Source organism: Channa argus, chromosome 12, assembly GCF_033026475.1.
Source record: "Channa argus isolate prfri chromosome 12, Channa argus male v1.0, whole genome shotgun sequence".
Lineage (NCBI taxonomy): Eukaryota > Metazoa > Chordata > Actinopteri > Anabantiformes > Channidae > Channa > Channa argus.
In genome coordinates this window covers 2,486,710-2,498,987 of record NC_090208.1, presented here as the reverse complement: position 1 = coordinate 2,498,987, position 12,278 = coordinate 2,486,710, and the positions used below count along the sequence as shown (strand labels likewise).

At 39.7% G+C, this 12,278-nt stretch overlaps 1 protein-coding gene across 5 annotated transcripts in view; it reads left to right on the top strand.

The window, feature by feature from the left end:
- LOC137136989 (muscle M-line assembly protein unc-89-like) overlaps positions 1-12,278 on the top strand; it is a 296,309-nt gene that overhangs the window by 34,156 nt on the left and 249,875 nt on the right. For 3 of the 5 annotated variants that reach the window (XM_067522828.1, XM_067522831.1, XM_067522827.1), the window contains exon 1: positions 11,072-11,353. The exons of 1 other annotated variant lie outside the window; for it this stretch is intronic. In XM_067522828.1, coding sequence (XP_067378929.1) covers positions 11,224-11,353 — 130 coding nt within the window. In that variant the 5' untranslated portion in view covers positions 11,072-11,223. Of the gene's footprint in view, positions 1-8,429; positions 8,546-11,071; positions 11,354-12,278 lie in introns of those variants that run through there. One more of the 5 variants, XM_067522830.1, reaches the window with a different exon arrangement.

Below are 12,278 nucleotides of genomic sequence, written 5' to 3'. Positions count from 1 at the left end.
ATGCTGTGTGTTTTGTCTTAATAGTAACAATGTGAAATATGAAGCAGCAGGTTTTCTTCTCTAACTTAATGACTGCAGACACTGAGTTTCCTCAAAGAAACTTATTGAACTGCTTTAATTCTCCAAATAAGGAAAACACTTGTTCCTCTGCTGTGATGTTAGTCAGACCATTGTTGTAGCTTGTTACTGGTTAAATCTGGCTCAGTATTAGTTGGATCACATCATACACAGATATTCTTAAAATGAGATTATTTTTCTAATAACATGTTTGACAATATTGTTCCTATTCAGTTTCAGTTGCCACTGTATGTCTTTGGTGTCATGACACTGATAGTAAATGATTGTGTTTCTTCTTAGTGTTACACCTGACAGCTCCACCTTTCACCTTTCTTGTTAGTGTCCATTGACCTTTTTACTCTGCTTGATATTTGGCTAAGCTGTCTCACTGTTAACACCACATACAACTACTACTTTTGAGGTACTACTACTACTAACTAGTGTTTTCAACACAGACTCGTTTTGTTTCCATGTGTAAAATCTAAAATCCACACACACAGTCACATTACTGTTCACAAACATCATCAGACACATTAACATGGTGGTTTTAATGTTGTGGTGGACAGAGGTCAGGACTCCAAATGTGAAGTGTCCCAGGACCATAACACTGTCTGAGTGAGCATGTAGTTAACAGAGGTCATGGTCTCTACTTGGTTTTCTTCATCAGCTCTAGAAGCCATTTGTCCAGGTGTCCCCGAGTGTGGGGTCTTTGTAAGAGACAATGACTTTGTCTTTGTCACGTCACTAAGACTGAGAAGGTCTCATCAACATGGTTCTGGTCTCACTGAAATACTGACTCTGGAATCAAGTCCACACCTGCACAGATCACTTGTGAGGAAAGAGGAGCAGCTTGACTGTCCTCATATTTTCACACCTGTTGATCTACTGTCTTCACACACACTCAGCTCTGTCTTCCCTAGTTCCTCATGAGTCACTGACAGACTCAGCTCTGATTGGACACAAACCAGTGTAGTTGTTGATGACAGCTGGTATCTGCAGCTCCACCAGGAAATAAAGCAAAAATACGTGTTTGTTCATCACAGTGTCTTTACTGAAGAAGTTTGAATAAATTAGTGGTTGAATCTACATTTCTGCACTAAAATGTCCAGAAACCCCACATCTTTGGAAGACTTGAGGCTGCATGTGTTTATTTTTACTTTGGTGTGTTTGTGTAATTCAGCTGTGACATTAACAGTCATTAACCCACAAAGCAACAAGCTTTAATCCTTAGTATTTAATTAGTGCAGCACTTGCACTAAAGATACGGCACTTGAATTAAAGATAATTCTGCCCCATGAGAAGAAGTTCAGAGAATCTGCTGGAAGATGAACTTGTGCAAAAACTGCACTGACTTTGTAGAGAGAAGTTTCTCATTCACTTCAGTACAGTCAGTTTGATCAGAGCAGCATCTGGTGGAGATCAGAGGAACTGCAGATCCATGTGCTTTAACCCTTGTGGCCTCCTCACATTTACTACCCTCTGGACACCTCAGTGGCAACAATGTACACGTACAAAAAACTATTACATCATCCTACAACAACATTTTGCTTCTGTTTTTTAAATAAATCACCTAAAGAACTTCACACTTGTTCAAAACTAGCAAACATTTATCCAAAGTGACTTACAACTAAGCAGCAGACACTAGGGACAACTGTGATGTTCAGTGTCTTACCCAGGGACACTTGGACTGGGAGTCGAACCACTGACCCTGTGGTTTGAACTACATGTGGAGAGTAAACTCATTCTATGTTCATACAAACATGTAGGGAGGGTCCTGTAGTTACTGAGCTAACGTTAGGACACAGCTGGACTGTTGAGATAACACACTGTATGAAGCTGCTGGTGTGATGAACTGTTCCTGAGAAACAGCCGAGCAGAGCTGAAGAACAACACTCCATGTTTCCCCTCAAACACAATAGAACAAGTAAGCAGCCTGTTTTGAAGAGGTAACGAGTAGAAAGTTATTTGTGTTCAAATGTAGGAAAAGTACGAAATACTCAAGTACAGAGGTCTGAAAAATCTACTTAACTACAGTGAATGGTGGTCTGTCTGTGTGTGTCTGTCTGTGTGGACACGGAGACAGACTGGAGACCTGTCCAGGGTGGACCCCATTTTCTGGATGTTTCCAGCAGCTTGTCCCATTTCTGCTTCAAAAACAGTTGTTGCTTCCCACAGATCAGATATATGTATGTTTCTTTTGTGAAGCTTCATCAGCAGCCACAGAGCTGCAGTTACTTCAGATGACAAAGGCTGTGCTTCCATTCCAGATGACTGCAGACAGTCCACTAAAGTCAGTTGTGTGGGACAAAGGAAGTTTCTCTTACCGTGTATGAAGATCACAAACTCCACAAACATCTTCAGCGTCCTGCTAAAACTGCAACAAATCCTCCTTAAATCAGCTTCTTCCTAAACTAACTGCATGTTCACAATGGTTCTAATCTACTGACACTTTAGTTTCACTTTTGGCTGAAGGGAGGAGTTTAATTACACAATCCTGCTTCAGGTGAAATGGCTTTATACAAACACACTGTAGTGTAGAGGTGACGCAGATGAAACACACACACACACACACACACACACACACAGATATACATGAACTTCAAGGTCAGTTCTTGAAAAACCTGTCCAGTGGTGGTTTCTACAGACTAATATTTTTAGATGTCGTAGAGACATGGAAGTAAAATTAAAACGCTGCAAAAAATCTGAAACAATTTTAGATGCAACCTACAGAAGCTCATTCACACCAACCTGACACTACAGTGGTTTGTACAGACGGCTGATTATGTGGTTTACATGGTCCAAATAAACATTGTTGGGTCTTTAAATTGGACTTCATTTGCATATATACACAAACCTGATAGAACACAGTCATTTCATTAACAATCAAACTGCCCTTATGTTGCTTCCAAAACAACACACAGTATTACAACAACAACAAAAAAAGCCCCTGGTCATAAATAAACCACAGCCATAATCAAAACTCAAACAAATGTGTTACTGTATTACAGGAGCAGCCTGCTACAAAACACAGAAGCCATCAATTTAAACAACAGATGACTTTTATGTTTATTATCTACTGACTGTCTATTTGAAGCATGGTTGATTTAAAAAGGGCTTAAAACAAAAAATACAACCCAAACAGTTGCTGGTGATGGTGATTAACCAGCTCTGTGCTGAGTGAGCTTTAATACAACTAATACTCACATTGACTTAACACAACATTTACATAGCAGCCTGCAAATGCAACACAACTAAAGCCTTAAAGCTGTCGCACATCTTTTTGAACATTATGCATGAGTGGAACAACACGAGCTGCCAGGATATCAACGTTTGGGGGGTCAACACATCAGGTTAATGGCTTGTGTTTCTGTGAGTGTCTTTTTAGTCACAGTCCCGTAGATTTTGCACGGTTCCTCCTTCAAGCTGCACCTTCTGCCAGCTCACACTGTTTGCATTCATTTTGTGTGGCCAGTTTCCTTTAAGAATGTGAGCTCTGAAGTGTCATCTCACCCTTAGACCATGTTCTCCTTGGTGCTCTGCTGGAATGTTTGTCTGCAGCAACATCTAAAAATTATCCACAGTACAAAAATGAAAAAGCTTAAGCTAAAATAAAACATGTATGACGACATTTAAATACTGACGATACCCAAATATTAAAAGATAACTTCAGTCATTTTCTAAATATATGGTTTTAATCTTCTGCACTCATGTTTGGTTACTTATCAGCCTGGATTCACTCATTTGTTTGTGCCACAACTCCATTGTTGTACTAATGCTAGTTAAAGTACATCCTCTAGACCCACCAATCCACTGGATGATGCTTTTTCAATCCCAAAGCAGCAAGCTTCATTTTTACCTAATGTTTCATATGCTACAATTCAGCATTTCCTGTATTGTGGCTATTGAACTGCACATGTGCAATAGTTATGTGAAACTACTGACGCTCCAATGAGTGCAAGAGTTTTGGTTTTCGGACTGAAGAAACACCTCACCCGGTTGAGCAGTGTCTGGCTAAAGTGCTTTTAAACCGATATCTATGGCACCAACAAACTTGCAGATCCAGGGAATCCAGGCAGCACAAACTACAGGAGTAAGCCAACAAATGGTCTCTTGAGACGTCACCCTCCCTGACAGTCTTAATTCCTTCTTTGCCAGATTTGACAATCTGAACATAGATACCCTTCAAAATCCCCCTGCAACCCGGAGCTCAGGTGACAAACTCACAGGTCCCAAAACAGGTAAATCCTCACATGCTTGAGGAACAGATGGAGTCTCTCCTAGACTTCTGAAAGCCTGTGGGGATCATCTTGCTAGTGTATATGCAGACATCTTCAACCTGTCTTTAACCCAGTCCCCGAAATTCAAAAAACTTTAAAGTCACTTCCTGACTGAAAGACCCCACAAGTGGTAAGAATGGGAGGGCAGGTATCTGCCGAGCTCACAGTCAGCACAGGATGACTGCAGGGCTGCTGTCTCAGCCCAAACCTTTCTCCATGTATAACTATGACGGTGTCTCCTCCCAGGACAACAACACCATCCTGGGCCTCATCAAGGAGGGGACGAGCCAGGTTACAGAGGCCAGGTGAACCACATACTTGTCTTTGGGGATGAGAATGACCTCATCCTCATTATAATCAAGACAAAAGAAATAATAGACTTTAGGAAGAACACTTCCCCTCTGCAGCCTCTGATCATCAAAAGGCCACAAGTTCCTGGGCTTGTAGGTGACATCTGTCCTGAGCTTCCCAGCAGCAACTATACTTCATCAGGCAGCTTAGGAAAGCTGGGCTGAATCGTTGCCCTCTCATCCAGGCATACAGAGGACTGATAGGTCCTGCACCCTCACTACATGTATGGAAACACCACAAAGAATCAGCTGTTTCAGCAGCACTTGGCACAAAGTCTACAGTGCTGCTCACATCTAGATTATTTGCCAGTTTCACAGTAGCATTAGGAGGTGGTGCTTCTGAATGAGTCGCTCCATTAATAGACAGGGTAGGAATAGGAGGGACACTTGTACCTGAATCAGCATCATCTTCAGACTTTGGAATTTATTCTTTATCGGATGAATACTGATCTTCATCTGCAGTGTTATAATCCTGTAACTCATCGCCTGGAAATTGAAAATGCTAATAGTAGAAAGAATAGCATCCGATTTTAAAATGGGTTCTGATGATGGAAAAACACACATTAGTTAGTTCACCAGGATACACACATTACATAATTCTGAAGTTAAATTAAAATAATTAAATTGATACTTACACACACAATAAGTCTGCAAGTTCATCATTTCCAATTCGTCTGAGGCAGGATTTGTGTCAGACCCCTGAGCACACTGTAACACATTTTAGTATAAACTGGATTATGGCTTTTCCATGTTGATCCAACTTGTTTCCTGAAATCTGCAATTTTTTTTCCTCGAAGCTTCATCACAACCCAAACTTCAAGCTGTTCTTAAATGCTTTTGCAAGATCTACAAAATCCACCTCAAAACATTTATCTTGGCTTAAAACCAAACCTGGCTGTTAAGTGACACTCAAAACAACCCTAATGTGGTTTGTCAGGCCCATTGTGTCAATCAGGTCCTTCCTCTAGGATGGTTTGACTCTCGTAACACAGTTGTTTTTAACAAACAATATAATATAAATGAAATAAATAAAACGCAAAGCTTTTGTTTTTTAAAAGCCAGAGAATAAAAATGAGTTTAAGACATGATTTAAAAACTACCACAAAAACCTTAAAATATGACACAAATATGCACCTTCTGTCTCTGTCACCACACTGTAAACTAAAAACACTCACCTGGACATTTAGAGTCAAGCCCCTTGAAAGTAGAAGCAGGTCCTACACACTGAATACTCTTCTCCAAAGACGATGATGTTGTGCACAGTAGCTTGTGTCTTTGAGGCTGTTGGAACAATATTACTAAAAAAATGATTTGTGCAGCACAGTTTGAGGAGACACAGTCATTTTAGGGACACTAGGATGTGTGAATGGCCACAACACTGCAAAAACTAACACTAAAGACACTAATTTGATATGTTCAGCCAAAAGATATATGCTTTGGTTTACTATGATTTTATGAAACTACATCCCCTCCCTCACTGAATTATAATGTGAGCCTGTTGTTCAGTGCAACTGATTTCTGAACAACCACTTGCATCAAGAAATTCTGCAGCTCTTCTGGAACTGGAACTGTAGGTTGGGAGTCTGAGGCTCCGGAAACTTTCTGAGGCATCTCCTCATCCAGATTCTGCTAAAGAAACGATAATGACATGAGATGAAACTTCACTCAGTGTGGGATTTATTCACCGTAAACCCAAAAACAGCAGCTCAAACTGATTTTATGGAAAATTATATACAAAACATAAAAGAAAAACAACAAAATAAACCTAAAACTGATCAAACAAATAAGAAAACTAAACACCAGAAAAGAAAAACTAAGCTGGGCCATTGCTACTATTCTGTCAATCTATTTGTTCTTTCTATAGAAAACTATATAAATGTCTTATGTACGTTCACTCAGTTCATCCCATAGGGGAAGGTTAACATTAAATATCAGTACGAGCACTTTTAAGATTATTTTCCCAATAAAATCAGAAAACTCCCCATTTCATCTCTGGATGGTACAGCCCAGTTCCCCCTGCTATGAAAACATTTCAGACCCACTTCCTGTTTGTTGGTAGATGTAGTGGAGCCCAGGTGAACATTTGCTAAGCATCAGAGAAATAAGGGCTTTTAGAGGATGTATTAAAACTAATAGAACTGGTGATACTAGTGTGTGATAAGGAACATGTACCTAATCTCTACAGGACATGAGTGAACCCCAGGACAGAACTGATTTAACAGTCTCCCCGTTACTTGCTGTCAAAAGTCCTGTATCTGTGCTTCATGACAGGTTTGCTGAACAACCTCGATCATAAACACCAGTTTCAGAATTATGCATCCAGCATTCTGTAGACGGCTTTCTCACTTACCACACTTGTCACAATCCACATCTTACATTTCTTAACGAAACACAAACATTTTTTATGAATTAGTTTTAAAAGCAAATTCGAAAAATGTCTTAACACACAGTTGTCCTACAAACCATGTTCTACTCATGTTAATATACCATTATTTCTCATGTGTTTTCTGTATATGTGGCAGCTTTGTTGTTGAGACCCATCTTCTTTAGCTGCATCAATGCTATGAAAACAACCATTTAATTCATGGAAATTTTCCACTGAAACAAACCATCATGTCATTTGTGTTGATACTTTATATGCACCAGCACAGTTTCCTGTTAAATGTGAATTCAAACATGAACAGACTTTGTCTATATTCACACTCCTGTTGGGTCAGTTCACCTCTGTACACAAATGACATAAGGTTTATATATATATATATATATGTCATACACACACACACAGACACACACTTTGTAAAATGTAGATATTCAACTACTTCAGTTATTAGCACTATATTGTTAATATTAATGAATCTTTTATGCACAAGTTATTATAGACATTGGGTAACAATGTTGCACTTATGGGAGACTGTGATGACGATAAATACATGAAGTATTTGTGAATCCATGTTTATTATGCACAGTATCTGCCTATAGTCTAGATTTTTGTGACCTAGTGAGAACTTGATAAGTTTCACAGTGTGTGACGCCTGTGCAAACAGAGGAGACGAGCAGGAAGCTGTCAAACTGTCTCTGTACTGTGACGAGTTCAGAAACACACTGAAACACTTCCAACTTGTTGTATTGTAAGAACTAATTTCTCTAAAAAATGTGTTTAAGAATAGGACAAGAAAGATTCTGAGAAATTGGACTGTGGCTACTGGGTGTGGATGGATCTGAGCTGCTTTTTTAAAAACAGGTTTAATAAGTAAAGAGAGCTGTAGGGAAAACACCCATTTGCAGAGAGTGGTTGAGAATAATTCAAACCTCATCAGACAATGAAGGAAAAATGAATAAAAATGTTTTGAAAAGCAGAGGAGGGAATTGGGTTAAAAGCATAGATGGCAGACCACCAGATTTAGGACCTTCTATGTGTTTATTCATGTTTAAAATGTTCTCCATCATTTTAAAAAGCTGTTGTTCTAAATGACACTTTTGATCTGGATCATGGTCCTGTATGAATCATCAGCTGCTGCTTTATGTCATGAAGTGGAAAAACAAGGTGAAATGTGACTTTTGATGGAGCTTTACAAACAGCTACACTTAGTGTGTGTGTGTGTGTGTGTGTGTGTGTGTGTGTATTTAACCAGTGTCACCTCTACACTACAGTGTGTTTGTATAAAGCCATTTCACCTGAGGCAGGATTGTGTAATTAAACCACCTCCTTCAGCTAAAAGTGAAACTAAAGTTTTCCCTCAGTGTCAGTAGATTAGAACCATTCTGAACCTGCAGTTTAGGAAGAAGCTGATTTAAGGAAGATTTGTTGCAGTTTTAGCAGGACGCTGAAGATGTTTGTGGAGTTTGTGATCTTCATACACGGTAAGAGAAACTTCCTTTGTCCCACACAACTGACTTTAGTGGACTGTCTGCAGTCATCTGGAATGGAAGCACAGCCTTTGTCATCTGAAGTAACTGCAGCTCTGTGGCTGCTGATGAAGCTTCAGAAAAGAAACATACATATATCTGATCTGTGGGAAGCAACAACTGTTTTTGAAGCAGAAATGGGACAAGCTGCTGGAAACATCCAGAAAATGGGGAAAGTAGATGATCTATTGAAGAATGAAGGTCAGGGACATTGATCAGAGGGGACACAGAGAACCAGTCTGTCAGGTTTGGTATTTAGGGTGGAACCAAGTGCGACAAGGCGAGAGGGGTTTGGTGAGAAGATAAGTTTTATTAATAATTATAGAGAAAGACAATAAGAACTACTAACACTAATTCACTGCACAAGGACGACTAAACTGGGACAATTTCAGAAGGAGACAATTAAACTAAAGACAAGAAATTAACTCTGCATAGACACACACACACACACACACACACACACACACACACACACACACACACACACACACACACACACACACACACACACACACACACACATTACAGGACTAAACAAGGGTTGAGCTGAAGAACCAGAAGGAAAAGTAAACATGGACTAAACACGTGAGGCAAAAACTAAAAGTGAGTCACAGACACTAGAAACCAGAAGACAACCATTACTAGGGACCATGGAACAAAAACATGAACCTTAATATTAACACAGGAAAACTAGGACCTAAATATGGACAAGGGCTCAAGAAAGTGCAGAACTCAATAAGGGAATAGAACCTAAAACTGAAACATCAATGTGAAATCATTAGAGAGACGAATCATGAACAAGGAAACAAGGATTCTCCAAAACAGAACACGAGCACAGAAAAGGGGACTAAGACAACGAATGCAAACCAAACCAAACCTCAGACCAAGACACAGATGAACAAGAGTCAAGAGTCTAAAAACCATGAGACTGGTAAACTTGAAGACAGGGTGTGGCATGGACCACAGAGACAATGATCTGACAGGGAACCAAGGGGAGAGCTGGGTTAACAAAGGCAGGAACAGGTGAAGACAATTGTGAACGTTGATGAGTGGTAAAGGTGGAGAAAGGAACTGGGTACAGGAAGTGGAGAAAATGAAAGTTAAATTCTATTCTAGATTTTATGGGAAACAAATGGAGAGAAGCTGGTGACGGAGAAATATGATGTTGCTAATTCCAGTCAGCACAGGACCAGCACCAAACTAGGACAGGAGATATAGTTGTGGTATAGTAGATATAGTGCAGTCTGGCAATACAACATGTCATTTTCCCAAATTTGGAGATTTCCCAAACAATTATTTTTTTTTCCTCTTATCCCCATGTTCATTAAAACAATCGGAGAAACCTCAGTCCAAGGAAACTTTCTTCTTCGTAGATGTCAGTCATAACAACACAATGTCTCTTCTCTCAATTGGGCATCAACTCAGTGAAATCAATCATCACATGGTCAGATGGTTTATCAGATGGAGGATTTGCTCCCTGTGGTTTTAGTAATGTCACACAGATAAAACAAGATGGATAATATTTCTGTGCATATGATACACAGCCCTTGTTAAACCATTGTTGCTGTAATAAATCAACATTCCCCCTTTGGACACATTTACATTTACATTTAGTCATTTAGCAGAAGCTTTTATCCAAAGTGACTTACAACTGAGGTACAAGGCAGCAAAAATCTAAGTCCTATCAGAAAAGTGTTCACAGTTCACAAGATGCAAGTGTGAGAAAGAGCAGAAAGGATTTTTTTTTTTCTTTTCTTTTTTAAAAAAAACAGATTTAAGTGCATAGGAAGATGCAGAAGAATTAGAGTTTTGGAAGTCTGAAGGTTTTTAAGTGATTTATTAAATGTTGTTGTAGGATGATGTAATAGTTGTTTGTACGTGTACATTGTTGCCACTGAGGTGTCCAGAGGGTAGTAAATGTGAGGAGGCCACAAGGGTTAAAGCACATGGATCTGCAGTTCCTCTGATCTCCACCAGATGCTGCTCTGATCAAACTGACTGTACTGAAGTGAATGAGAAACTTTTTTTGCACAAGTTCAGCTTCCAGCAGATTCTCTGAACTTCTTCTCATGGGGCAGAATTAAAGAGCAAGTGCTGCACTAATTAAATACTAAGGATTAAAGCTTGTTGCTTTGTGGGTTAATGACTGTTAATGTCACAGCTGAATTACACAAACACACCAAAGTAGAAATAAACACATGCAGCCTCAAGTCTTCCAAACATGTGGGGTTTCTGGACATTTTAGTGCAGAAATGTAGATTCAACCACTAATTTATTCAAACTTCTTCAGTAAAGACACTGTGATGAACAAACATGTATTTTTGCAGATTGTCTGGAAGCTGAGGCTGATGTTTGAGACGTGAGAGAAAATACAGTTTACAGCACTGTCTTCATCAGGTCCAGACTTTACTTTGAAATCAGATTTTCAGTTTCAGCAATGACTTTGTCCAGGATGTTAAAATAAAGTGATAAAAAGCAACAGATGTTATTCAGCTTTTTATTGTACAGTCCAGGTAAACACGTCCAAATGGGTGAAGCTGGTAGATCATTAACAGGTCCAAGGTCAAAAGTACAGGATGTACAAATGAGAATGAAAGCATGAAGCAGCAGTGACATGTCTGCAGGGATCAGAGATGGTTGCTAGTGGAACTGACACTGTGTCCACACAGACAGTACAACATGAGCAGCACGTCAGCAGAACTGATGTCCTGAAGCTGTTTGTGAAGATGAAGATGTTTGTGGTGTTTGTGATCCTCGTACACGGTAAGATCACCTTCCTCCCTCTGATCTGACTGATCCAACGTCTTTAATCTTGATTTGATTCCTCTTGAACTGATCCATGTGTTTGTTGGATGAAATCCTCCTGGATGTGTCAGACTGTCCTCCGTTGTCTTCAGGATTCTGTCCCTGTAGCTTCTTCATATTCTCACAGCTTGTGTTCCCAGCAGTAACAATGATCCTTTGCTGTGGTCTTTTTGCTGACAGCAGCATCAGATGTGGATGGAAATGTTGGGCTTCTCCACGTCTCCATCAGTCCTGTCTTTTCTCTGAGTATTAGTCCTCCTGCTGAAGACATGATGGACAGATGGAAGGAAAAGATGTGGGGAAAGAGGAGTTCAGACAGTCAGCAGTCATTTCCTGCGACTGTGGCGCAGGAAGGTAGAGTGGTTGTCCACCAATCTCGCAGTTGTTAGTTCAATCCCCGGCTCCTCTGGTCACACGTCGAAGTGTCCTTAAGCAAGATACTGAACCTCAACTGAGTTGCTCCTGGTGAGCATTGGCCAGCTGCATAGCAGCTCCCCCATTGGTGTATGTGTGTGTGTTTGATTGTGAGTGTGAATAAGGAGCACTGTGTGCTTTGAGTGCCAATAGGTAGAAAAGCACAGAACATTTACCATTTTTAGTGGATGTTGAAGCAGAAATGTTTTGGGTTTGTGATTTTCCTGGTCTGGACTTTAGGTGAAGATGAACAAGAATTAAAAAAAATTCTTAAAGATCCACAGAACAAACTCCAAGACACAGCAGCAGCAGTGAAACATGATATGAAGTTATTACACAGAAATGAAATATTATTGTATATTGACTTTATATTGGTAAATTGCTTTGGGTCGTACCAAAACATCCAAAGATTACAAATATACTACTACTCTGAGTTACACATGTAAATACAAAAGACAAAAATTACAAC